The sequence below is a fragment of the Plecotus auritus genome, assembly GCF_963455305.1.
Source record: "Plecotus auritus genome assembly, chromosome: 2".
Classification (NCBI taxonomy): Eukaryota; Metazoa; Chordata; class Mammalia; order Chiroptera; family Vespertilionidae; genus Plecotus; species Plecotus auritus.
Window position 1 is genome coordinate 176,656,556 of NC_137771.1, and position 27,646 is coordinate 176,684,201.

Genomic DNA, 27,646 nt, shown 5'->3' on the forward strand with positions numbered 1-27,646 from the left:
CCTTACTATTTGTGTTACTTGACACTATTTGTTACTTGAAACTTTAATAATCAGCTTCCTCATCTATGAGTGTGTGTGTGTGTGTGTGTGTGTGTGTGTGTGTGTGTTGTGTGTGAAATAATGTGTATGAAGAACTTATGTTCCCATACATTGTGGGCACTGGACACATGTTGTTAGTTCTTGTTATCACTGATGTTGCTGTTGCTATTTTTATTATTTCTAGAGTGGAGAAGTAAGTGATGGGAAGATGGGAGGGGGCACAGAGATTCAAGGAAGGAGCCCTATACTTAACTTGAACAAGGAAGCAGCATACACAGGGCTTCCAATGACCAGTGACTCACTCATCTTATGACTCTAGGGACTCTCTTCTCCTTCCTGGGCTCACTTTTCTCAGCTGTAAATGGTAGAGGTGAAACTCTGTTTTATTAAAGGTTCCATTTCTTTAGGACTCATTTTGCCACAGCCACCAGTAAGGAATGCAAAAAGAAGAGAAAAAAAGCCCTTGAAAACTTTAAAACAATAAGAAATTTTCTAGTCTCTGGAGACCTGGGAGCACGTGTTGCAGACTTGAGTCAACTCCTGTAGGACCTTGTTAGATGTTGGACTAACTAGCCAGATATACTACTCAGTCAGGTTGTGTGCACATAATAGAAATCCACCTAAATTACCTTAATCACAAAAGGGATCTATAGTATAAATATGCATCAGTAGCTCATGGAACCCAAGGACATAAAGTACAGAGGACTTTACCACGGGCTGAACCCAAGAACTTGGTTACTCCCTCCGGCCTCCTAGTCTCTGACAGAGATGGGAGGAAGTGCACATGTTTTGGGGAAAGTGCTCCACCTTCACTCCTCTTCTTTGAAAACTGGGTGCACCTGAGCCGTGGCAGCCTGCAACTAGCTTGTTCCATGTGGCTCTATCCCTCCACTGCCACAGTTAGTTGGTACCAGGAGCACTCGACCCACTGGAATCCAATCCATCAACAGGAGTGATGCTAACATGTCTTTTTGCCTGAGATCTTAAAATAAGGGCTTAAAGCTGCTGCTCATCTGCATTAGAAACATCATCTGAGAAATGATGTATAGCCAGGACCAGGGTGGCCACACTTGATCCCTGTGTATGGACAAGCAGAGAAAAAACTTCAGCAAAAAGAGTGAAAGAATGTACCAAATATGCAGTGAGACACAGAGGTGAGCAATGAACATTCCAGCAGAGACAGAAAGAGTAACCTGCTCTTCCTGGCATTTCCTGTTCCTATTTGGAGCCCTTGGAAGACTTGGCTGCACTTCCTACCTTAGGTTCATAAGACATCCCTGCATTCTCACAAATTCTCATCTTCTGCCTAAACCATATTCAAAAATTACTTACAACCAATGAATCCCAAGTAAAGGATCTGTTATGTCCCCTAGAATGTTTTCACATATTTCTCTTGACTTAGATACTGTTTTTGTCCTATACATTTCCCATCTATGTGTTTATGACAAATTTCAGTCTCTCTTTTAAAATACTTTTGCAATGGCCATTTCTTCATTTGAAACTCGGGTCTACCTTTCTTTAAGGAAACCAAAAAGAAATTTAGAAATTTATGTGTAAGTTAGGGGAAGGGTTGTAGAAAGAAAATATAGGTTTGATTCTCTACTCTAGAAAACCATGTTTCAGTGAGGAAATAACTCAAGATTACCTGAGTTCTTGACCTATTAAATAAAAATATCCAGGGTATTAACAGGAATCTGCACTTTTTAACTGTTTTCTAACAGGTGATTATTATGCATTCTAAAGGCATAAGAGCTGGTATTTTAGGGTAATCCCCCAAAGGACAAATTCAAGCACTAATATCTCAAATACATCTATCTATCATCTATCTTTCTATCATCATCATCATCATCATCATCATCATCATCATCTATTTGTTATTATCAGTTTTTTTTAATATTTCTTCACTCTTTTTACTCTATAAAATACACCAAAATATGTGGAGATTAATTTATGTATTAATTTGTTTTACTAAAGAAGGGTCATACTATGGATGTCAATCTGGAAGTTGCATTTTTCACTTTACAATATATAAAATGACCACCAAGGAAGCAAATACTTCTAGATCATGTTTAAAAACTATGACATGATATTTCATGGTACCATACTATAATTTACTCAAATATTCTCTTATTTATGAAAAATAATAAGTTTCCTCTCCAATTTTTCCACCACAAATATTTTGAATTAAACATAACCACAATATAGTTGTCCTTACATATTAGTGTTTACATTTTTTAAAGCAAAGCAACCAAAAGCCCATTTGCTAAATGACAAGATATGTATATTTTGGATACTAATAGATACTGATGTTGCTTATCCCAAATTAAATAATTTATTCTCCTATCAGCAGCATATGAGAGTATTCATTTCCCCAGATCTTCACTAACATTTGGTATTACATGTTGATATTTAAACATTTTAAATCTAATATGTGTTTTAAAAATTGTTTCATTAATGTTTTAGTTTATATTTATCTGAATACTAGTGAAAAGAAATACATTTTTCTTTGTCTGATAAAGATTTGTATTCTTTCTGTTTACTGCCTCTATATTTATCATATATGTAGAAAAGTTTTATTTTTTGGTCTATTTTTCTTTTCTTGACTTTTGTTGGTTATTTAAAATGTGTCTAATGAAATATAGTTTTCTTTTCTTTATGGTTTCTGGTTTTCCCATTCTGCTTCTAAACATGTTCTCTTCCAAAATTAGGTATTCTCTTCTTTCTATTTATATATATTTTTTATTGATTAAGGTATTACATATGTGTCCATACCCCTCCATTGCCCCCCAGCCCACTCCCGTACATACCCTTACACCACTGCTGTCTCTGTCCATTGTTTATTTATAATTTTTGAAATATTTATTTTAAAATCCTTAAGGGAATTTTAACACTCAGGTTCTACATTTTAACAGAATTCCTAAATGCTTTTACTCAGAACAGTGACTAATATTGGAAGTTCAGATTTGATGGCAGTAATGCAAGATTTCTTTAAAAAGACATTAATCCTATTAGCAATTGGTATCTGTCACTAGAAGCTTATTCGACCCAAACTGTAAGGCATCTTGTAATACTATACAAAATGGGCCAGTTTCCTGAAACTATCTTTGCAGCTTAAATCATAAATCCTTAATAGTCAATATCTGTTTAGCACTTTATAGTTTGCAATGGGCTCCTGCATCCATAATGAATGTGCTTATGTGGGGCATGGCAAACAAAGTGAGACACATACCATTGTTATACCCCCAACTGAGAGGAGGGACAGGGGATTCAGAGAGGTGAACTGATTTCCTCATGCCATAGACCAGTGGTCGGCAAACTGCGGCTCGCGAGCCACACGCGGCTCTTTGGCCCCTTGAGTGTGGCTCTTCCACAAAATACCACAGCCTTGAAGAAGTGGCGTTAGAAGAAGTTTAAGTTTAAAAAATTTGTCTCTCTAAAGAAATTTCAATCATTGTACTGTTGATATTTGGCTCTGTTGCCTAATGAGTTTGCTGACCACTGCCGTAGACCTTAGTCCAGATTTCCAGACTCCAAGTTAAAAACAACACACCATCCCATTGAACAACATCTCAGAGAGACCTATGAGTTTCATTGGGATAGTAAATGACTGATATATATATATATTTTAACAAAAAGCAGATTCGGGGAAGGATGTTGGTAGGAATGAAAGAAGGCGCATCTAATGCCATCACCTATCATGCTGAACAAATATATGCCTTTAAAAGTTGAAAGAAGGGGGTATTGACAGGAGTCTTCCTGCATCTACTGTAGCCCTAAATCGTGCCACACAGAGAGACCTTACTTTGTCAAAGCAAGAAACACCCTGTGCAGTCCCTTTCTAACATTTGGTGCAAGTTTGAGTGCAAACCTCAACACTCAACTGTATTTCCATTGAACTGTATTGCATACTCCACTGCTGGCTCCATGGGTGGTTGCTAGAAATAGTGCTGAGAGTGCCTGGCCCATATTGCTTCATTCATGACTGAGCTGGGCTTAAGAGAGACCTGATTTAATGCCCTCATTACTTATCTCTGGAGGAAATCCAGCCACAGCAAACACAAGGGCGATGCATAGCAACAGATGCCGAATAATAACAGTATGCAAATAGTCTTGGAAACGGATTCTGGTCCCACTGAACAGGGACTAGAGAACCAGAGGGGGCCTAATGAAAATCAGGCAGCGAGCTTCAAAATCATGGTAAGCATCACAGCACTTGCTTTCTCCTAGCTGGGTGGTTGTCATAGAAACCTGTGTTTGTAGAGTTTCTGAGCACATTAGCTCAAAGAGGATGCTTACATTATCCTATCTCAGGGTTGCTGGGTAAGTAGAATAATTCAGTTCTATTAAATAAATACTTGCTGAGGGCCTACTATGTGAGAGACTTCAGGGGATACACAGGTGGATGTGTGATCCCCTCTTTGAACCGCCGGACTCGCAGGGGAGGCCTGACAAGAAGACAGATGGCTATAATGGAATGTGATTAGCACACTAACACAGGTGGGAACACAGAGAGCAGAACAATTAATTCTTCTTGGGGATGTTAGGGACTTATGGAGTGGACATGACATTTGAACAGGGATTTATGGGAAGAATTAGAAAGAGCTTGCTAGTAGAAAACTGCAGTGAACATCCTAGGAAATAGATTGAGCAAAGCCATGGAAGCATGGCAGGTTACGAAGAATGTTAAGTCTGATATACAAATCCAACTTTATGCCATAATGAGTTTTGAGAATTACAGTCAAGCATACTTAACGCATTCTTCACCACTTCCAAATGTGTTGATTAGCATCCTCTTAAACTAGGTTGAAGTTATCGTGGAATTGACTAAAAGGGTTTGCTATGCAAGAAAACAACAAAATTTATCATGAAGGATGTTTATCTTCTTAAAGAAAAAAGAGCTGTTTTCAAGCACTTTAGGAAAACATATTCATCAACATAAAAGGCTTTTGAGTCAGCTGAACCTGGGTTTGATTGTCAATCTTAATACTTAGTAAGTAAATGATTGTGGACAAGTTACTTTAACATTTTCAAACCCTCCTTTTTTTGTTATATGTACATTGGAGATAAAACTTTCATTATAGAATTACTTTAAATTTTTTTAAAATCAAGTACCATATTCCAAGTGACAGGCACAAAGCAGTTGCATAACGTTTTAAACTGTTTAAAAAATAATAATTTGAGTCATTTAGATACTCTGGGTATTTCTTTTATGAAGCCTTGGAGGTTTTGAATAAATCTCTGGTATATAAAATTAATCAGTGTAATGCCATTTTAGAGCTTGAAAGGAACTTGAAAGTGGTCCAATTCAATGTCATTTGTTTACAGAGGAGACAACTAACGTATAAGATGACATTTCTGATATACGGGTACATAGCTGGGTAGTGGGGAAGCCTGACACACAAATGAGGAATCCTGATGGAATCCAGTGTTCTTGCCACCGAACTGCTGCTGACTTTCTCACCGTTATCCATCATTAAAGTGGATGCCCCAACAGGCAAGCCTCGGGAAGTCAAGTTAGGGAAATGAATTTGTGCCTAACAGTAATATCATTTCTTCCACTCAATTGGTCCAAATGATTGAAGTTTAGCTTTTCACGCAAAACTGAAGTAAATAATAAATTGTTCCATATAAATATTAACACAGAATTCATTATGTTCTCTCAAGAGGAAAGTTGCATAATTGTGTATAATGCTTGTCTTAGCCTGGTGACATTTATAATGTAAAAAATCACCCATAGAACAGAAACAAATAATTTACTCTAACATCTAAAAAGAAAAGGTTTGTATTTGAGTTAGCTTAAGCTGTGTTTAAGTACTGTTGACACTATTCAGATCTCTTCTACTTATTGATATCTAAGTAACTGACACCTATACAGAGATGGGCAGTGCCTTCCAGGGATGCCCCAGCTGGGACAGCATCCCACTCCCTTCAGCTGACACCGCCCCCTACAGTGGGTGTGGGAAACTGTGTGGACAGCATAGCAGTCTCACCTCTGCCTCCCTGTCTCCTGAGTTATCCTAAGAGATTCTGCCTCCACTTCTCCAGCCTTCTTTGCACAGGGTCATATCTCAGTTATTCCACCTCAAGCAAATTCTTCCAGCTGATGTATTCAGACGAACAACTTCTTATTAATCATTAACACTCGTTGAGCTCTTACCACAGTAGTCAATACTATCCAAAGGAATAATTAAGATAAGAATGAACGAAAACAACCCTATAGAATATATATGGTCATCTCCACTTTCAGATGAAGGAAACGGAGTTAAATAAGCTAAATAACGTATAAGTGGCAGCATCAGGATTCCAACAGAGCAGTGTGGCTCCACTCTGCAGATTTCCCCAATGTGAAAACCTACCCGTCATAAAGGAGAGGATGACTGTTCTACGGTCAATTAAAACACAACCCAGGCATTCACAGACTCCTCCAAAGGAAAGCCACTTACAAACCACCTTCAGCATTCTTGTTTTACAGACAGAGAAACAGAGGTACAGAGGGGGAAGTGATCCGTTTATGATCTCATTCTTCCCCGATCTAATCATACATCTTCCAGAAGTGAAGCCTTTGTGCTTTACCTTCGGTCCATGAGGGCAGTGGCTGTGCATTATTTTTCCTGGGATTGAAATAGCGTTAAACTAATGAGCATATCTGCTTCTGCAGATAGGGGCTTGGGTAGAGTAGGCATTGGGGCAGGGAAGCAGGAGCATCAAAAGCTGAACTTGAGTCTTTGCTCAGAATCAGTTTGGCTGTGACAGAAGCCTTGACATTTACTGTATTGAGAAGATACTGTTTTCCTTATGGACTAATATTGAAACGTTGACTCTCAATTGGTAGCAATCAGTTAAGCTGCACAACCTCGTGGAGGATCACAACAAAGTCCAGGTTACAATCACCGTAAAAGGCAAAGGTAAGTGAAATGTGTTCTGCCGTAGTTAACATGCTAACATTTCAGGGTGGAATCGGTCTCACTTATTATTATTAGTCCATGAGAAAAAGGCTTTTCTGATTGAACCCAGGATTGGGGCTAAAGTGAGACAAACAAGGCATTTGAGGTGCAAAATTTAAGAAGACAAGATTATGTAAATGTTGACCTGTACCTGTCGGTACCCTGAGAGTGAGAACCTTGTTGAATTTTGTACCCCTGCATGGCTCATCCTCATCCCAGCCCTGATTAGACCATTCTTACCCCATGTATGGATTGCTTTAAATTTCCTCTACCCTCGATATGTCATTTATTTAAATATTACTGGCTAAGTCTTCCTATGGCTTTTTAATTTTCCTAATTAACCATTCCAAACAGACCCAGCATCATACATTTTGATCTGTTATCCAGAACACAAGCCTGAATGAGGCTTGTAGATGTCTGGCTGGACACTGGCATTGGCTCTGGACTTAGCCTGGGGAGTGGGCGGTGGCCCTGGCTCTCTGTGAGGAACGAGGAGCTGTATCTGGGGCAGCAGAAGCTGTCTGCAAGGTTTACACTAGTTCTCATTCAAAGGACAGAGTGTGCTGCAGGGGGTCAGGAACTCAGCCAAAAGAGAAAGCAGGAGCAAAGGGGCAGTCTTTTCTGTTGACCAATGTCCTTGAGTGACTCCTATGGACAGAGCACTGTCCCAGGTACTAGGATCAAGGTGAGGTCTTGTTGCTGAGCTGGTCCTTTGCTATGGCCCAGAAATCAATTCCCTAATCCTGGTTCCTGGGAATTTGTGATTGAGTGGAAAGGGGCTGGAACAGGTGAGCACCCAGGGTAGTTCTTGCCAACAGGCTGACGTGAGTTTGCAGTCCCTTTCATTTTTAAGTAAAAACAGGAAGAAGATCAGCTAGTCATGGAAACTCTGCTGTTGTGTAGGTGTGCAGGAGCTGGAATCCCGCCTCTTGGTTCCTGGAGATGTCCTCATTCTCCCAGGAAAATGCTCATTGCCATGTGATGCTATTCTGATTGATGGGAGCTGTGTGGTGAACGAAGGCATGCTCACAGGTAGGCAGCTGTCATGGAGCTTCATTTTCCTGTCCAACAACTAGGCCAAGTGTTAGCAAAGCAGACCAATGTATACACACTGCCTTATACCAGGCCCATGCTAAGCATGAGAGAGGGGTGAAGGAGACATGGTATATGCAAATAGGAAACATTTAACAATAAAAGAATCAAGCCATGAGAAATACAAAACTAGAAAAAAATCTAATACAACATGTGATTAATCAACTGCCTGACGGGTGGCATGAGTAGGATGAGTTGGGTTCTGAGGAGGGTGGGGCCACTACACTGTTTGATGCACAATCTCTTCATAAATATGAGAATGTTTTTTTATTTTTATTCAAACAAAACACAACCTAAAACTACCAACTCTCACAACTGGCAGAGCACAAAGATTTTATCCAGCCCTACTCTTTGTGGATGGAAATCTGAGTTACTGAGAAGGAGACTGAGTTGTACCTTTGGGGAAAGGCAGTATAACGGTTCTGTTCTTTAAACATGTTTTATTTATTTATTTATTTATTTATTTATTTATTTATTTATTTATTTATTTATTTTAGAGAGAGAGCAGAAGGGAGAGGAAGAGAGAGATAGAAACATCAATGAGAGAGAAACATCATCCATTGGCTGCCTCCTGTATGTCCCATACTGGGGATCAAGCACACAACCAAGCATGTGTCCTGACTGGGAATGGAACCAGTAAACTCTTAGTACCTGGGATGATGCTCAATCCACTGAGCAACACCAGCTGGGCAATAGTTCTGTTCTTTAGTATTATATTTCTAGATGATCTCACTGAACAGAAAGCCAGTTTTCTAGTTATTATTTAAACTGTCCTTATTCTCATTTGTATTTTGTAAAGTCCACTTGAATTTGTGTAATTAGTAAGGCGCTATTTGCAAAATATTCTTTAGGCAAACACACACACAAACAGAATATCCTAATGAGAGAAGAAGAGATTTTACAGCAGCACAAAAATAGAAACTATTTGTCTTTGTGCTTACAAATTGTTGCATTTTTCTGTTTCCAAATTGCTAAAGATAGGAAAACACACACACACACACACACACACACACACACACACACACACACACTTTTTAACATCACCTAAATGTAAAAGGAGTCGTTATCTATTCCTAAATTGTTCAACACAAGCTGATTTCAAATTAAAAATGAGTCTGCTTAATTTAAAATTGAGAGAAGAAAATGTGGTAAACACAAATATATTCAGTGTAATTGCAAAATATCCATTTAATGTGCTGAAATCTAACTTTCTTATAATGACAGTGATGAGGTTTGCATGCTAATCATATCCTTCATCCAGGATGTTGCCATAGTACCCACTGTGCAAACCTTAAGCCAAGAACTGTCCTCCTCACTCAAAGGCAGCGACTGCCACATTTCCCAGCAGCCTGCCCATGAGGAATGGCTTCTCTCATTGGTGACAGAGAGCCTGGTTGTGAAAAAACAAGGTAGGGTGGAAAGCAGTATTTACTCGCCTGAGTCTGACTCGGTGTGGAGTTCTCGCCTGGATTCTGAGGAAAACTCAGAGAGTTCCAGAGAAGTAGAAATGGTAAATAAGACTCTCCTTCAATAAATGTGCAAAATTGACTTAAAGTCACCTTAAATAGTAAGTAACTTTTCCTAGGGTCTGTTTCAGAAAAACATAAAGTCACCAGCATTAATATCTATATAACTTAAGTACTGATACAAGTAAATTTTAGAGACTGACCACACATAAAACAGAAATATTGCTTTCTCATTCATTGCTTCAAAAAGAGCTAAGTACCATCATCCTCTAAATATTTGATCACACAGCCCACATAGATCTTTCCACTCATGTACATATTTGTGGAAAGGATACTGATTGAAAAAAACAGGTTAGGGTTAACTTCTGAAAGTGAAAATGTATTCCTAGAACATTGGTCCACAAATGTGACTTAGGTAGTTTCCCCCATTTGCAAAATAGACCTTTACATCTATAGAAGTCTTTATTTTATGTAAGAACAGCAAGTACTCCTAGCATCTTCATACATTTTACAAATAACTTTTATATATCACTTCATTGTGACATAAAACAAATTGACCAGGAACTATTATAATACCCAATTTACAGATATAGAAATTGAAATGAAAAGATACTAGGGCTGCTCAGCTAGCAAGTGAGAGAATTAGAAATGAAATTGGCATTTGTTGTCAGTCAGAAGGGGCCATAGGAGTGAGGAGGAGGATTCTAAGGTGAGCAAAGCTGCTGCTGTCTTTTTTTGTGTGATTGCTTAATCTCCCTTTTCCCTCAGCTGGGTATTCCCATCCATAGCACATGCCTGTTGTAAGATCTTCCTCCTCCTCATCTCCTTAGCCTCATCCTATTACATTAAGCTCAATTAAGCAAGAAGCTTCACTTTATTTTATAGCTACACTTAATTATTATTTGGGTTCCAAATACTGCCACCCTTGGAAGTGTGCTTTGTGAAGTACCTGGTATAAATCAAATAGTTATCCCCATGAATTTGAGGTTCTTCAGATCCTAGACTGGCTGCTGATATTGTACAAGGCATCGAGGAGGGGGATCTAGTCTAGGGCAGCCCATTCTTTCTGGTGCCCCCACTTCACTCTGGGCTTGGGAAATGTCCCTGGCTTATCTACCTGGAAAAGGTAGCAGATCCAGGTGCATTTGGATCTCGGTTTCCACAATCTAAGTTTCCTTTGGATTTTCTTTCAGCTGCCTTTCCAGGGATTTTTATTTAGCTATCAGAGTAGGATGAGAAAGGGAAAAGCTTTGTTCTTACTCTCTAAAATTCATGATCAAACTTACGAGTGACTTTTGAAACCCAAAAACTAGTTACCTACTCCTCTGTCCTTCCTGCCTCTTGAGACAATGGTTCCTTTTAAGATCGAGCTCCTCACAAAGCAGTCAAGAGGCAAAAGGGAATACCATGGGGAAATCCTATCAACATTTTAAATTTTTCTCTTGGCAAAACAGCTAATGTTTCTTAGTTCTCATATGTATTGGACACTGTACCAACACTTTACGTGTGTTGTTCCATTCAATCCACAACTCTGTAAAGGTGGGAGAAGCTAAGGCCTAGACACGGTGAGTAATTTGCTTAAGATCACAAAGCTAAGAGGTGGTGGTGTTGATATTTAAATTCATTTGTGTATTTGTTCATTCATTCATTTCACAAAGGTTTTTAGTAGCCCCTACTATGGAGCAGACACTCTACCAGATGCTGGGGATACAGCAGGGAACAAGGCAGATAAGATTTCTGCCCTCCTAGAGCTGCCAGTATAGTGGGAGACATGAAAATAGGTAAATGACATAACTTTCCAACAGATGAAAATTTTATGAAGAAAATAAAACACTTAAACCCAGACATTTTGACCTCAGAACCTGTCCTTATAATTACTGCCTCCTCATTCTCTTAGGGATAATTGTGTGTGTGGGGGGGGGAGTAGTAGTCACCCTGCCACAATCCCCTTCCTTCTCCCTCAACTTATTAGAACTACTGGTTTATTTGAAACGTATGTATGGGAAGTATGCATGATCCGAGTTAGACACCTCGGAATTTCCCTAAGTGATTAGTTCACATTTATATTCTGTTAGACAAGCTTAAAATCAGTTGGTAGATCCAATATTTTTCTCTTCTTCCTTTTCTCCTCTCTCCCCCCTTTTCTTTTATTTATTCTTTTGTTTATCCATTAACTCTATAAAGATTCAAAAATGCCTACTATGTATCAGGCCCTGTGTTGTGTGCTGATCACTAAGACAAATGTCCCTGCCCTCAAATAGTTTATAGTCCAATGGTCCCAACCAATGTAAACAGACAAGGATATGGTATTTAAAACACTGTCACCATGCAGAGGCTCACTGGCAACAAGGGAGAGAATCTCTCTTCTCAGCAGCCAGGACCTCCAGGTCCTGGAAGCCAACTGAACTGTTAACAGTGAGTGAAACTTCCTTCTGAAACCCTCTCTAGCCATGTCCAAACTTTTGTAGGAGGATCCAGTCTTTCTTGGGATTCTAAGAAAGTCCAAGCACAAGACTCTTTATTAATATGGGAACAGAGTAAAAGAGATTTTAAAATCATCTCTGTGTACAATCATCTGATTTGAACCTTATCTATGGAACCTGTATCCAATGACTTCCATTTTTGGTGATTGAATAGCTGGCTGTTTCCCATACCGTTGGTTGTGTGTGCAGAAACTATTCATCTATATATATAAAAGCCTAATATGCAAAGTGTCCCCTTGAGAGTTCTATTAACTGGGAGTTGGATCCCTCGCTATGACATGCACTGACCACCAGGGGGCAGCGCAGAATGAAGGGAGGCCCTGGCTGGCAGCCAGCAGCCCCTAGGGACCCTACCTGTGCACAAATTTTGTGCACTGGGCCTCTAGTTAATTATAAATTGTGAATTAATATTCTGTGATCCAAAGGCAGAGAAACATTTGTAATTTTCTAAGTATCTGCCTTTGCAAAGGTTGATTTAAAAACAATGTGACACTGCAATTTGGAGATTTGTCAAGAGATTCTTTTTACAAAACCATTTAGAATGCAACTGATAAATCCACACAGTGGATAGATGTCATAATTGTTCTAAAGAAATGACTTAAGGACAGTGCTTGGTACGGGGTTCACGGATCTTCCAAGTGGATGAACACATCCACTTGTAGCAGGGTGATGCACCCCAACTCCAGCACCAGGGGCCCTCCCAGCCTTTGCCCTATGTATCTCTTTATCTGACTGTTCTTCTCTATCCTTTAACATATGCTTTAATACGCTGGTAAATGTAAGTGTTTGCCTGAGTTCTGTGAGCCACTTAGCAAATTAATCAAATCTGAGGAGGGGGGTAGTGGGAGCTGCAGGTTTATTGGTCAGAAGCACAGGTGACAACATAGATTTCCAGTTGGCATCTGTAGTGAGGTGGGAGCAGTCCTGTGGGACTGAGCCCTCAACCTGTGGGATCTGATGCTATCTCTAGGTAGATAGTGTCAGAATTGAGGTAGATTGTAGGACAACCAGCAGGCATCACAAAATTGCTTCTTGTGGGGTCAGAAGTATTGTATGGTAGTAGTGTGTGAGTCAAGAAAAAACATAGGAGGAAGGACTGGAGGGTTGTTGTTGTTGTTTTTTTTTTAACTCAGGAAGTCAAGGCAGATTGTGGTTGATAACTTATTAATAAAAAAAGATTTATTAGTCCTGCTGTAGCCTCAGATCATCCAGAGAATGTGTTTGTACTCCAAAGAGCTAAACAATTCACAGCTTATCCATTGTTAATGCAACTACCATGAGTCAGACAGAGATTACTGGTGAAGTCAGTGGGACCTAGATGCAAGAAGAGTTCCAGACTGACTAGTTGAGGTGCATTCATAAGGAAAAAGCATCAGGATTCAGAGAATGATTCTATGAAAGAGTAGAGCAGAGTATGGGAAGAGGAAGAATGAAACATGATTTGGAGGTTGTAAAACTGATTTAGCAAAAAAAAAAAAAAAAAAAAAAAAAAAAAAGAGAGTGGTACCATAAAGAAATAGGAAAGCCAAGAAGAAGTTTAAGGATGAAGATATTGATATGGACTTTAGATATGATGAGGTGGAGATGCTAGTGGGATGTCCAGGTTGGGATGGACAGCCCACGATTGGGATAAGAGCCCAGGAGAGAGGCTGCTTACTTGTCTGGCTCCCCGAGCTTTACGAGGGCAGGGTTTCTGTCTGTCTTGTTCATCATTATATGCCCAGGACTTAGAACAGTGCCTGGCACAGAGTAAGCACTTAAAAATAGTTGTTGAATGAATGGATGAATGGGTGACTGAGAGACAAATAATAATAACTATGTACATGTTTTTTTGCTCCTTTATTGCCTAGAATAGTTTTGGGCTTAAAGAACACTTGGGGGAATGATTGTGATGACTCTTTTCGCTAAAATAGGCTGTTTTTAAAATTATAACTAGGTCAGATGTTGGAAATATTTGAAATAGAATCAAGTGCCCCACATTTTGTCTCCTGTATCCCTAAGAACAGTCACCTGACTCAAGGGATGAGCATTCAGACCCGATTAGCTGTGGTCTGTATACTTTCTTAAAACTGGCAAGCACCAGCTTTAAATAACTCAAGTTCACACAAAATCAACAAAATACAATCTTCTTTAGGAGAAAGTATACCTGTTACAAAGACACCATTGCCCCATATGGAGAATACCATGCCCTGGAAATCCCACAGCTCAGAGGACTATCGGAAACATGTTCTTTTCTGTGGCACAGAAGTGATCCAGGTCAAGCCTTCTGGGCAGGAGCCAGTAAGAGCAGTTGTTTTGCGAACAGGTGAGTCAATTCCACTTTTGTAAATTTAGTCTATGATTGAAGGTGGGGGAATTGGATTTGGGGGAATCTTGTTTGTGATTACAAAGTTTGCCACATTCCGGTAATAACAGCCACACACATTTTGAATCAGGCCTTATTATTCTAAGTTGCCACCATTTCCAACTGAATGGTTCATTGTTAAAACCCTTGTAGATGATGAAGCAAATACAGGGATAAAGTATATTTCCTCAAAGGCAAAAGTGTGTTCTTGGTTTTTCTTGTGTCCTTAGGCTTCTTGTCTTCTCTTCTCTCCATCCACTCTGAGTACCAAGAAAACAGTTTCAACCACTATCACTTGAGAGCATTTTCCTTTCAAAGAGTTGCTTGCTGGGCTGTTAAGATCCCTGCTGGATATCTCCACCTGGTTGCCCCACAGACACTTCAAAGTCAAGGCATTTAAATGTGATCTCATCCTCCTCTAGCACTTCTTCCTGTCGACAACATCACCATCTGGTAGTGTCTTCATATCATCTTAACTCTTCACTTTCTCCCATACCAAATAGGGCACCACATCCTGTCTACTTCACAAATACGTCCTGAGCCCTGTCTCCCTCTCCTTCACTCCCATTATGTTCAGGCCTTCACCATATCCTGTCTAAACCATTACAAGAGAAACATTTCTTGACACTTGCTTTCAACTTTTGCCTCAAATACTTTTCCTTATATTTTATTCAACCTTTCTCAAACCTATTTCTCAATCTGTCACCAAGTCACATCTATAAAACATAACTTGAAGCAGTTTATGCACATCATGCTTAAAAACTTTTCAAGATATTTGAATTAATCCCCATCTTTCACATGACATCACACGGCCAACACCTTCCATGGTCTGTCCCAGCTCTGATGTTCACCCCTGACCTGTATTTCTGCCATCTGACATAGTCACAGACCTAAAATGCACCTTTCACTTTACCTCTCTGCTGCTACCTGATTTTTTTTCAAATTAAAACAAAAAATAAGTTTTGTTCATACTATTCAGTGGGCAGGAGAACATCTCTTGGCCTGCTGACAAGCAGAAGTCAAGAAGGGTAGAGATCATGAAAACCACATGATCTGAGTTTGTAAAATGCTACGGTAACAGGTTACAGGAAACTGCCCCTTTTCTCCAAAGCCTGAAAAGCCATGTTTCAGGAGACCAGGTGTCAATTAAGTAGTGGGTTTAAGGCATGTTTGTATTTATAATACTGACTCATATCTAGAATGTATAGTAGTCAACCTTAGATATTAATAACTTAGATATTAATGAGTATCTACTAAGTGCTATGCACTGATGACTCTAAAGAAAAAAATCATGAGGTATTCCTTGTCTTTAAGGAAGATTTATGGTGTGGAGAGGGACACAGATGGATTTATCACTAACTCAAACACAGAGCAGTGATAGATGTCTTTGACCAAGTGTTATAAGCATTCCAAAAAGCAGAGAGATTATTTTTGATATGAACTATAAAAGTAGGACTCTGAAAACATTTATTTGATGAAGTGGCATTTTGAGCCACGCCTGATAGGAAGGATTTAGCCAATCATATCAGAGAGCTGAAAAGACATGTTAATTTACATCTGCAAAACACAAAGGAAGGAAAGCACAGGGGTCTTCTGGGACCAGTGCGCAGTTGAGAGATAAGTCTAGCTAGGAAGGAGTAGAACAGCTTTAAGGGGACCTCAAATGCCATGCCTAGTTATGTAAACTTTATTATAAAAAGTGGGTATTCTGGAAGGTTTTTGAGCATAAAAATGACATGATCAGAGGCATATATATTTAAGAAATTACTTGCCTTGCCCATTGCTTTTCTCTTAATTTTCTATTATTTTCAATACATATTTGGTCTTTAAAACTGCAATGTGAGCCACTGATGCAGTGACTCGCAAAGAAAGAGAAATCAAGCAGGGCTACGGGAATGCTACTTCTTGTGCCCAGCGAATTATGAGAAGTCTAAATGTAAATACACTGTTAGGTCACAGAAATGCTGTTTTCAGTCCATATTCAAATGATCCTCCTAACCAATTCTTAATTCAATGCAAACCATTCTGCCTGTGATTATCTTCGTGCAGGTTACAATACAGCCAAAGGGGACTTGGTGAGATCCATCCTTTACCCCCGGCCTCTGAACTTCAAACTCTACAGTGATGCCTTCAAGTTCATAGTGTTCCTGGCCTGTCTTGGAGTTGTGGGTTTTTTCTATGCCCTTGGTGTATATATGTATCACAGAGTAAGTACTGAGGGTAAGGCTTTTTAATAGTATAGTTTTCTCAAGGAGTTGGACTCAATTCAACAGGGTTAGTTAGGTTAACTCTGAGTCCCATTATTCTGTGAATCAATGTTGTCCAACAGAGCTTGCTTAGATGATGGAAATATTCTATGCAGTATAGACACTGTCCAGTTTGGTAGCCCTTAACCATGCATGCTTATTGAGCACTTGAAACATGGCTAGTGTAACCAAGGAAGTGAATTTTCAATTTTATTTTATTTTCATTAAATAGCCATATGTGGTTAGTAAAAAATATATTAGCTGGTGCAGCTACAGAAAGTTGCTCCTTTCACCACTTAGATGGGGATAAGAAGTTACTGCATGTGTGGCATTGGTGATACCCAAGCCAAATAGCCTCAGAGGAAATACATATTTCCTAAGCCTGATGGGATGGGGAGGATTTAGTTAATCAGATCAGAGAGCAAGAAGGTCATACTAATTTGAGTGAGCAAACACAAAAGAAGAAATGCACAGGGTCTTCTGGCACTAGCAAGCAATTAAGAGATTAAGTCTAGCAAGGTAGAAGAGATCAGATTGAAGGAGATCTTGAATGCCATGCCTAGAAATATGGATTATTTGTGAGTGTTGACATATTTGAGGGTGTACTCTGTCCAGGGAATACTTGACATACCATGCAGGCAATGATTGGCCCTGTGTTTTGTTAGGTTCTGAGATGAAATTCAATGTGTACTTTTACAGGGCTGCATGCTGAATGCTGCATGGGTTCCCACTTCCTTTTAAGCTTCAGGGTGTCTGTTTCATTTGGATGTCTCTCTTAATAGTTGTGGTAGCTGGAGAGGGAAAGGTTGTCACAGTGATCTCTGAGGTCCTTTCTGGTCCTGAGAGTCTGATTCTCTTGAGGGCCATGCCATCTTTTCTATGAGACATCTGAAATCTTAACAGTGTGGGCTCAAAGGAAAGAAGAAAAAAAATGTGAGTAAACAAATTCAAACACGGGTATGAAACTGAGTGCAGGTGACCTAGTTACAATGCCCCAACTAGTAGCATCAAGCACATTCTCTGTGTGTGTTGGAGGAGGAGAGGGGTGAATATTAATGGGCAGACACAGTCTTAAGAATATGTAGGCAATGTTCATGCTCTCATTTGATCTCTGATAGTCATTTCAATCTGAAATAAGACTCCACAGAGAATGTCTGGAGGAGGCCAGGGCATATTGGCAGGAGTAGAATGGACCCTGAAAGAATGAAGCAGCCTGTCAAAGCCAGTGGTGGGGGTTTGAACTCTGAGGCAGGGTACCAGTTTCAAATGGGAGTAGGAGTGTTCAGCAGGAAACCAGGCACAAGAACCTGTCCTGAGACCAGGAAGTGCTGGCAGTGATGGGGAAGGAAGGTTTTCTGGGCAGGACTCAACATCTAATATGCACCAAAGCAACAAGGCTAATTGCAGACCCCATCTTCTTGGGGTCAAAACCTATGGTGCTGTTGACCTCCTTTATGTGCACTGGTTCAAGATTAGACAGGGCCGAGTCCTTTCAGTCAAAACTCCTCTGTGTCTATGGAGGGAAAAGCAGGAAATTATGGATTTTGCAATAAACTGAGATTGGACCAAAGATGTATCTAGCAGCTATTGCTACTGAATTTGAAGCTGTGATTTCAGTACTCAAAAGAGGACTTTATGGTCAAACTTATGGTTCATTTAAAAAAAAAACAACAAAAAACCTAGGCAAGGTTGGAGAGGATTGAGCCATTATATCTAGGGCATGTGAAAAATAAAACAAGGCACCCCATGACTTGATCTTGGCTCTGCCCTTACCAGCCTGTGAATTTCTTCAGATCTGCCTGGAATCTTCACTCCAGGAGAACTGGCTTGTTAGTAAAACACATTGGTACGAATTTGTGCCTTGGAGTCAGATCAACTAGAGTTCAGATCCTCATCATTTAACTAACATGAGGCCTTGAAGAGGTTTTTAATTTTTAAGCCTTGGTTTCCTCACTTGTTAAGTGATTAAGAAAAAATAATTGTATATACGTCATGAGGTTATTGTGGAGTAACTAAGCAATGTGTGTGACCATCTCAGAGTGTGTGTCCAGTGAGGGCAAGCTATTTTTATTATTGGCTTCCCTATAGCAATAATATTTGCTGAGATCTTGGGCAAAATATTGGTCATAGTTTTTAGCAAGTTGTCATTCATTCAATGTGTGTGCTGAGCACCTCCTCTGTGTCAGAAACTGCTAAACTCTCTATCAAGAGATGAATAAGATAAATTCAAAGATGAGTAAGCTACAGCTGCTGCACCCAAGGGGTTTGTAGGCTAGAGGGGAAGAGAGATTTATAATCTAAGAGTCAGGCCACCGTGTGAAATATTATAACTCTAGACTAGTCCCAGTGCCCTGGGAGACCAGAGGGCATATGGATGGGCCGAGAAGGGCTAGGCACACTGAGTGGAAGGAATGCTATGTGGAGAGAAACCCAGGCAGGAAAGGTCATGGAGGGTGTGGGGTGAGGATCAGAGTCTCTTGTGTTCTGCAGTGGGAGGCAATTTATTCATTCGTTGAGCACAGCCAAGAGAACCCTCAGCCCCGCCAAGAGAGCCAGCTCAGTAGGAATCTTCTGAGTCGCTAGAGCTCCTGTGTTGGGGGAGACGGTGCCAGGAAGGGTACCAGGCTGCCTGACTGGGCTAATCTGTGTGTCCCTCCCCTCCCCAGGTCTCACCAAGAGATACCGTAACCATGGCCCTACTCCTCCTCACCGTGACTGTCCCTCCAGTGCTACCAGCTGCCCTGACCACAGGCATCGTGTATGCACAAAAGAGGCTGAAGAAAAAGAAAATCTTCTGTATCTCCCCACAGAGAATCAATATGTGCGGACAAATAAATCTCGTGTGCTTTGACAAAGTATGAGCTAAACTTTGCAGTTTGGCAATTGATGATTTTAGAGCTGGGAAGAGCCTCAGAGAATGTCTAGTCTGGAGCCCTCATTTTACAGATGGGAGCTCTGAGGCCAGAGAAGGCCACATAGTGAGCTCATGTGAGATCACGTTTTAGAAGCCTGCTGTGCTGAGACCCAAGGAAGTGGGTCAGCCATCACTCATGAATTTCTTTCCTGTGAAATTCAGTACTTTTTGTTCTTGTTTTGGGTTTCTAAACAATCTCTTACTGTAGAAACTTCTAGATATGACTGGCTTTTTCAGGCAAAAAAAAAAAAAAGATTCCTTGAAGTGCTTTGTCTTGAGCTGAAGTGAGCATATTCGTTTCTCTGCCTCATAGCTTCACTGCTATAATGCAATGGCCTGGCTTGTTCCCTCAGTTCATTTGCATTTGAATAATTGATAAAGGCTTGGCCACTTTTTAATTAACCCACTTTGGCAGAGAGCCCCATAATGAGATGTCCCTAGCTCTTGAGAAGTTCATGGTCTAGCTGAGGAAGCAGGTAAATGGAAGTGAAGATGATGATAATGCAGTGAGATGCATGCTTAATGCAGGTATGAGTGAAGCATAGAGGTGCAGTTACCTGGCACAGGTGGTAGGTCATCTCTGAGCTTGGCTTTGGTTGTTAGATAGAATGGGCCCCAGGCTTAGAGCCAAGCAGCTGAGAAGCATAAGGATGTGAGGGTCTACAGCATGGGAGGATAAAGTTCACTGGGGTGTGGCTGGAATGTGGACTGTTTGTTAGGGAATGTAGCTAGAGAGGAGGAGCCCAATTGTTCAGTGCCTGATGTACCAAGCTAAGTAGGGCCTTGTCATGAAGCGAATGGGAGCCCTTCCCATTTTTAAAAAAGACCAGTGACATTTTTATAGGTGTGTTTTAGTTATTCCATCAAGGGAATTTGATAAGAAGGGATAGAAGGGAGATAGGGCAGAAGCAGGAGGTTATCTGGGGGGTAACTGAAGAGCGCGCTCATTGTCCTAGACAGTGAGGTCAAGAATGGAGAGTAGAGGGCAAACTGGAGAGACAGGAACAGGCTTGACAACTCTTCATCCCCAATTGGAAGTGGCATAGCTCTTAGATTACTTTAGTTCTATTCTCTTTTAATTTCCATTGGTAAAGGAAACCCTCTATTGCTATCAGTGGAGAACCAGTAGGGTTAACTTAACAGTAGCTTCCTTTTAGGTTCAGGGCCAGATAACAGCCCTTTGGACATTTTCTGATAGGGACTCCCATTACTTATCCCAGTGGCATCATTACTGTTTAAAATATAGGAGGGAGATTTATAAAATATGTTCATTATATTTGACTATTTCTAGAGCTAATTTTACATAGGCTGTTTATCTTATTTCCTATGTAAAGCTTTTCCCTCCCCATCCTCATGTGCTTCTTTGCTAGTCTGTGTTAGGGACCACTCCTCAGTAAGCTTGGCCAAACTCCTGGTGGCACGATGTCATGTTATAGTGTAAAGGAGTCTTGATTGGGAATTAGCAAAATTAGAAATGGAATCCTGAATTTTAGACTAACTTTCTGCATAAGTTTCTTTCTAACTTTCACATTATAAAGCTCTACCAGCACGATATTGGAATAAAAGCACTCTACAATTAATTGAATTATTGAATTTCCATCTAGTGCTGTTTCAATTTAGAAGATATTTACCACTGGGCTTCTGAGTACACTTGTTCCCATGTGTATCTTCAGTTGATGTTGGTTTGTTGTAAGTTTTCTAAAACAAGTTCCCTCTTTTCTATTCAATTCAGCCCAAGCCTGGGCTAATATTTATGCCAAGAAGTTTTCTTTATCTATTTTATTCTCTTTAGAACCTCAGCTATAATTAAAGTTTCTTTCTATTTTATGGTCAGCTTTATTGTATAATGGTCATTTTCATGCAGATAAATAACATGGTACCATTTCTATTTGCTGCCGTACCATCTCTATTTTCATGTTCAAAATATTGATGCTTAAACACATAATCTAATCACCAGAAAAACATCTCAGTTTGGATTAAGTTGCTAAGTCTTTTTGAAATGGGACAACTCAAGGGGATTTGGAAACACATAGGTTATGTTTCTTATAAAATGCAGGAAGGATATGAAGCAAATAGCTTTTCTTGTTGTTGTCCTTCAAGAAATAACTCACACAGGCATGTTAGCTTTCTATAAAGTCCAAATGAACGAATACAACAAAGATTTCTTAATTCTTTAATCTAAAAATCAGTATGGGCTTTGTCTTTCCACATACTTTGCCAAATTTATTTACCATTTGTCATCTAGTGGAAGACTCTAGATGACTGGATTCTGGCTCTTTCTCTCTAATTTACAGGCCATTGTGCCCTGAGGCTGCTCCGGTCACCTATAGCCTGAGACTGTGTCTATCTATTTACTCAGTTGTAAGAATTGAAAGCATTGTGATCACTCACAGTAAAGCACTGTGCTAATGTGATGTGCTGTAATGATAGAAGATGTCGTTTAGTAGGGAAAACTGAAAATTCAGTGTCTTATACAGAGATGACCTTTAAAAAGTATGTGTCAGTGTTGAAACAGGATATTCCCCAACACTTGGTAGTACTCTGCTCTGCCCTGATAATATTGACACAATGGTGGCCAGCTCCTTATTCTGAATAGGTATTTAGCAGTCCTAAAGCTGTTGGTAGCCAGCTCCTTACTTTCAATGGGTGTTAAGCAGGCCTAAAGCTGTTAGCCTACCTACTGAAGACATTGGGATCTTTGTTCATGTGAAACAATGAGCAAATTAAAAGTGCTATGATTGTCCTCAGTTCTGTTTTGAATTCTCTGTTACATTTTCTGATAAATACTCTGCCATAATACAGAAAAGCAAATCTTCCAGCTAATTTCCTCTTGACCTAACAATAAAACCCATTCATGGACATTCATAATATTTATTTAGCACTTTAGTTGCTCTTTTTTAGTCTCAAAGCCCTTTGTCAACATTTTATTATCAATCTGGAAAGTCACCGTGTCACCCATATTTTAGGAAATTGTGTGAACCATATGGCAGACTGTGAACTAAATACTCTTAAAAAGGAAAGAAAAACTTCTGAGCTCTGCTTCAAAAAGATAACAAGTGCCAACTAAAAGTCAAAGCTGGTTCTTATTATATATCCATTCACTGAACCTCTCTCATTTAACAAGTCAAAACATTAACAAACAAAAACAAATCACTTCCATTTTGTTGTAATGGTTAGTAATTAGAATCATCTAATTATCAACATGGTCTTTTGGGAATCATTTGTCACCTGCTGAACCTTTCAGGTGTCCTTCTCTGATTTGAAATTTGATACTTCCAAAGAGAAGGCTTTGGATAACTAGACATACTTTAATTTCTTGGGAACTTGGTTTTTATGTGAGTCATGATATAATTAAAAGCTCTAAATATTATGCTAATACCAACTCTATTTTTTTCCCAGACTGGCACTCTTACAGAGGATGGGCTGGACCTCTGGGGGACTGTCCCCACTGCTGACTACTGGTAGGCACCTTCATGAAGAAGGAATGTGTGATTGGTGAGGCTGCCTTGGGGCTACTCAAATCTATTCTTCCAGTGTTGTGGGATCAATGCCCCATAAAATATGTATAATAATTGGCTGGAACCAGCTCCCAATTATTCTAATTTTTTAAATTAAATGAGTTCTAATTTCAGAATCAGACAGGGAAAGTAGGCCTTCAAACTCCACATGAAAAATGGAATAGAATGAGGTTAGTGATTAAGAAGCTGAATGACTAAAACAGAGCAGTAAAGAGTGAAATGAGGACTGTGCTTAATTAAAAACTGCAGAGACTTCCTGGGAAGCTAGTGTGGAAGGGAATCCAGAGAGGAAGAGCTCTGTCTCTCCCCTTAGTTTACACCCCAGTGGAATAAAAGGGCACAGAGTAACAGCAGGCAGGCAGCACGCACAGCGTTGCAGAAGACCCATGGTCTGGGACTCAACAAACTCTCTGGGCTCTAGCCCTACTCCCGAGTCTCTGCCTCTGGCTGTGTAGAAGTTCAGGCCTTTGTCCAGACAGGCAGGGCCTCTACTGGTCAGAGTCACAAAAGGGGAAAAGGGTATTTGCAGTTTCAACCCCGCCTCTCACTCCCTTGCCCCTAGTATTCTGAAATTTTTGGGGAGATAGAAACATCTAGATACAATTATTATTTAGCTCTAAGACTGGAGGAGAAGAAGGTAAACCAAGCTGGTCTACTGTCAAAGAAGAAAACAATCTTTAGATGCTGGACGTCCATGCCAGGAGTTTCAGGGAATAGGGGCAAAGGCCAAAGGCTGAGTAGAAAGAAATATTGCAGTCCATGCATGCTTTTACTTGAGCCACCTGGCAGGCATCCTTTTCATCTCCCCGGCATCATTGGCTCAGGGACTTCTTGCCTAGAGACAGCTCTGGGGAGTTTGCAGGAATCAGCTCTGAGCCTTACAATGTTCCTTCCTGTGATGCTGCTATCATGTGTGCTGGCTACAAGTACCCTGACAGAAATCCCTGTGATTCTATATGCTGAAATTACAGCATTGATTGACCAGTGGCAAACTATTGAAAAGGAAATTCACATCCACCTCAAAGGATGGTTTTATGAATAGCAATGTGCAGGCAGAACACTCCAGTTAGAAAATAAAGAAGCCAAGTGAGCTGATATCTGCAAACTCTCCAAGGGCTCAAGGGCAGGGCAATACCTGTGCAAATATAGAAATAGCAAGATGTTTAACTTGGCTCCAGAAAAATTGTGCATCAAGGATACCAGTATGAGTAGAATCTGTAAGGTATCATAGTAACGAAGCAGACAGGGCCTTGAATACCAGGCTCAGGGTTTGAACTTTATCATACTGGACATGGGGAGCTATTGAAGGTTTTTGGAATAGGGATTGGGTATTATTAAAGCTCTGTGTTAGTGAGATTTAAGGGGCACAGGTGCAAAATGATTTTGTTGAAGGCCTTAATTTATTAGTTACTTTCTCTACCAGTTTCCAGGAAGTCCACAGCTTTGCCTCAGGCAAGACTTTGCCCTGGGGCCCACTGTGTGCTGCCATGGCCAGCTGCCACTCTCTGATCCTCCTGGATGGGACCATCCAGGGAGACCCTCTGGACCTCAAGATGTTTGAGGGTACCAACTGGGTAAGATGATAGTTTATTGCTTCAACGGGAATGCTAAAGCTTTTCTAACTTTAGTTGAAACCCAGAAAAGATTTATAACCATGCACATATGAAGTCTGATCCTACCTGAATTTTCTAGCCTCTATGCCAAAGGACTCTGTTGATGAGTGCAACATGAAATAGGGTTGCATGATCAGATGAATTTGGGAACTACTGTTTAAACAAAGTTAAATCAATTTCTTGACTGCAAGATTTCTTTAATATACTGTGGTGCATTGTGAATATTCAAGAGAGACTATGAAATGCTGCATTTCCCAAACCTATTTGACCACAGAAACCTTATTTATGGGCCAAAACATGTTTTGGAGAAAAATATTCTTCAAAACATCCTCCAAGAAACAGTAGACTAAAGCAGTGCTGTCCAATATAGTAACCACTTATCACATGTGGCTAATGAGCATTTGAAATGTGGCTATGCAAATGAGGAACTAATTTTTTTATTTTATTTACTTTAATTTAAATTTAAGTTTAAATAGCTACAAATGGCTGGTATCTACTGTATTAGACAGCATAGGTTTATTTATTTTTTTAATATATTTTATTGATTTTTTTACAGAGAGGAAGGAAGAGGGATAGATAGTCAGAAACATCGATGAGAGAGAAACATCGATCAGCTGCCTCCTGCACACCTCCTACTGGGGATGTGCCCGCAACCAAGTTACATGCCCTTGACCGGAATCGAACCTGGGACCTTTCAGTCCGCAGGCCGACGCTCTATCCACTGAGCCAAACCGGTTTTGGCGACAGCATAGGTTTATACACCAAACTGGGGAGCTCTCAGCCCAATGGGTTCAATTTTCTGAGCTGAGTGTGAATGGTAGTAGAAGGTCATAAACCCATCCTGGCAACTGTCATGACAAGGTGGGAAGACCTCTCCACTCTACCACTCTCTAGTGTGGACCCCAAATTCAGAACCAAGACTCTGAGTCTGTGCCTCATCACGCATTTGAGATTACAAAGCCTCACTCACAGAGTTGTGGTGAGCATTGAGACTGTGAGCCTAAAAGGGCCCTGTGTATTGTAAAGTGCCCAACATGTGGAGGGTATTAATGAATGAATGAATTACTTAGATTCTCCTGTCCTCCAAAAAAAATGTTCTAAAGCTACTTATAATGATACATCAAATACAGGACAGCATTTTAAACAGAGTTGTAAAGAAATGGAAACAAATTATTGTAGGGACATTAAGAACATCTCACAAAAAGTTTAATTTAAAGATGTATGGTAGGAAAATTGTAGCTTTCTAGAAGCCATAATAATAAAAAGAAGAAGCCTGTTAAACAGGGAAGTTTCTGATATCAGTACATTATAATTAGGGCATTTGTTTTGGAGGTATTTTTGACACCAAGACAAAAATAGTACTCACTTCCCTGGATCTGAATGGAGAGGAATCAGGATAATTTTTATAAGCAATGTCTTACCAACATCACTAGAGTTGGCACAATAATGAATTACACAGGGCCCTTGTTACTATATGTGACTTTGACCCTGGTTTTAGTAGTGCCCCTTTTTCCACAACAGGAGGGTTGACTATCTGCACAAATGACAGATGAGTTAGGCTCGTGTGTGGAAACATAAATCATTAATATTAGCTTTGTAAGAACTGTTTTTAAGTTCCACCTCAAACAAAGCATAAAAGTGCAAGAATGTTTATCAAGTTTAAAGTTGGGTGAGAAGCAGCCTGGAGTTAAGCATCTTTTGGTAAGGGGGAGGGGAAAAGTCCTTATAGACTGTAAGAATTTTAGCACTGGAAGGGATATTAGAGTATTTTTCAGAAGAAACTGTGATCTAGAAAAATGAAGCTATATTTCCAAGGTTAAACAGGTGACAGAGCGAACATCACTGTTGTCTCTTATATTCTGACCTTTATTATGTATATATCTGACTGATTTCCCCATATATTAGGTTAATATTAGTTTCTCCGGTGGTATGACTTACACTGTTATAATAAATATAAACCATACCAAAAAATATAAACCTTTTTGAAATATGCTTTCCAATTTTCTGGCAGCTAACTTGCTAACTCTCTAGCTACCCAATTAAATGGGTATAGCATCAGAAATAGTCCCATGTTTATCTTAAGACCCAATTCTAAATCATCTGAGAGCTAATGTGCTCAGTTCCATTGAAGGGTAAATCTCCACTTAAGCCCTCCTTCAATTACTAGACATACCATTTAGGAAGAGCCATTGGCCTACAGCTCACATTTCTTCCATCAATTACTACTTAAAATGCAGTCACAATATTTCTGGCTTTTCCACATTCTACAAGAAGATCCTTTAACGTAAGTCAACATAACAGAAATCTGACAATGGGGTATTAAGATAATTGGCCTAGAAGAGAAAGTATGTGAAAAGGGCTTTAAAAAGATTAAAGTGCTATGCAAATGAGATGAATTTCTTTCTTATTATTTTTCCCTAAGTAATCTTATGAATGTTTTTATTTTAAAACAGATAATGGAAGATTGCAATGTAGACTACTGCAAATTTAGGATGTCAGGCTCAAACATAATAATAAAACCAGGACCGAAAGCCAGTCGGGTATGATTTGCTTCTTGAATCATGTAGCTCTTTCCCCTTAAAACAGAAGAAACTCCCTTGAATTTTACATATTTCTATATCCTTATTATTTTGCCTTATCCTAACAATCTCCATAGATGGTTTGCTTATTTGTTTACTCCTGAATTTATCCATTAATTCATTCAACACCCACTGAGTACTCCGCTAGAGCACTGTGCTCGGTGCTAAGGATGGAGTGATTTCAATGCTAAACAGGTTGGGCTCTGTGTTGAAAAATCAATAGGGGTACAAATAAGTATAATACAATGTGCCAAGTGCTATAATAAAGGCCAAACACAGTGCCATGGGAATCCAGAGATGGGCATGAATACTCTTTCTGGGAGAGAGAAGCACTACAAAGGAGGGGTGACCTGTGAACTTGGCATGGAAAATGATTAGGATTTCTCCAGGCAGCCAAAGGAAAGGGTC

At 39.8% G+C, this 27,646-nt stretch overlaps 1 protein-coding gene across 1 annotated transcript in view; it reads left to right on the forward strand.

Moving 5' to 3' along the window:
- The window catches only part of ATP13A5 (ATPase 13A5), a 112,835-nt gene that overhangs the window by 33,326 nt on the left and 51,863 nt on the right, over positions 1-27,646 (forward strand). Inside the window, exons 9-16 of the mRNA XM_080656237.1 lie at positions 6,872-6,944; positions 7,887-8,015; positions 14,159-14,329; positions 16,418-16,575; positions 19,281-19,469; positions 22,928-22,989; positions 24,470-24,620; positions 27,113-27,199. Of these exons, the coding sequence (XP_080512363.1) occupies positions 6,872-6,944; positions 7,887-8,015; positions 14,159-14,329; positions 16,418-16,575; positions 19,281-19,469; positions 22,928-22,989; positions 24,470-24,620; positions 27,113-27,199 (1,020 nt within the window). The remainder of the gene's footprint in view (positions 1-6,871; positions 6,945-7,886; positions 8,016-14,158; positions 14,330-16,417; positions 16,576-19,280; positions 19,470-22,927; positions 22,990-24,469; positions 24,621-27,112; positions 27,200-27,646) is intronic.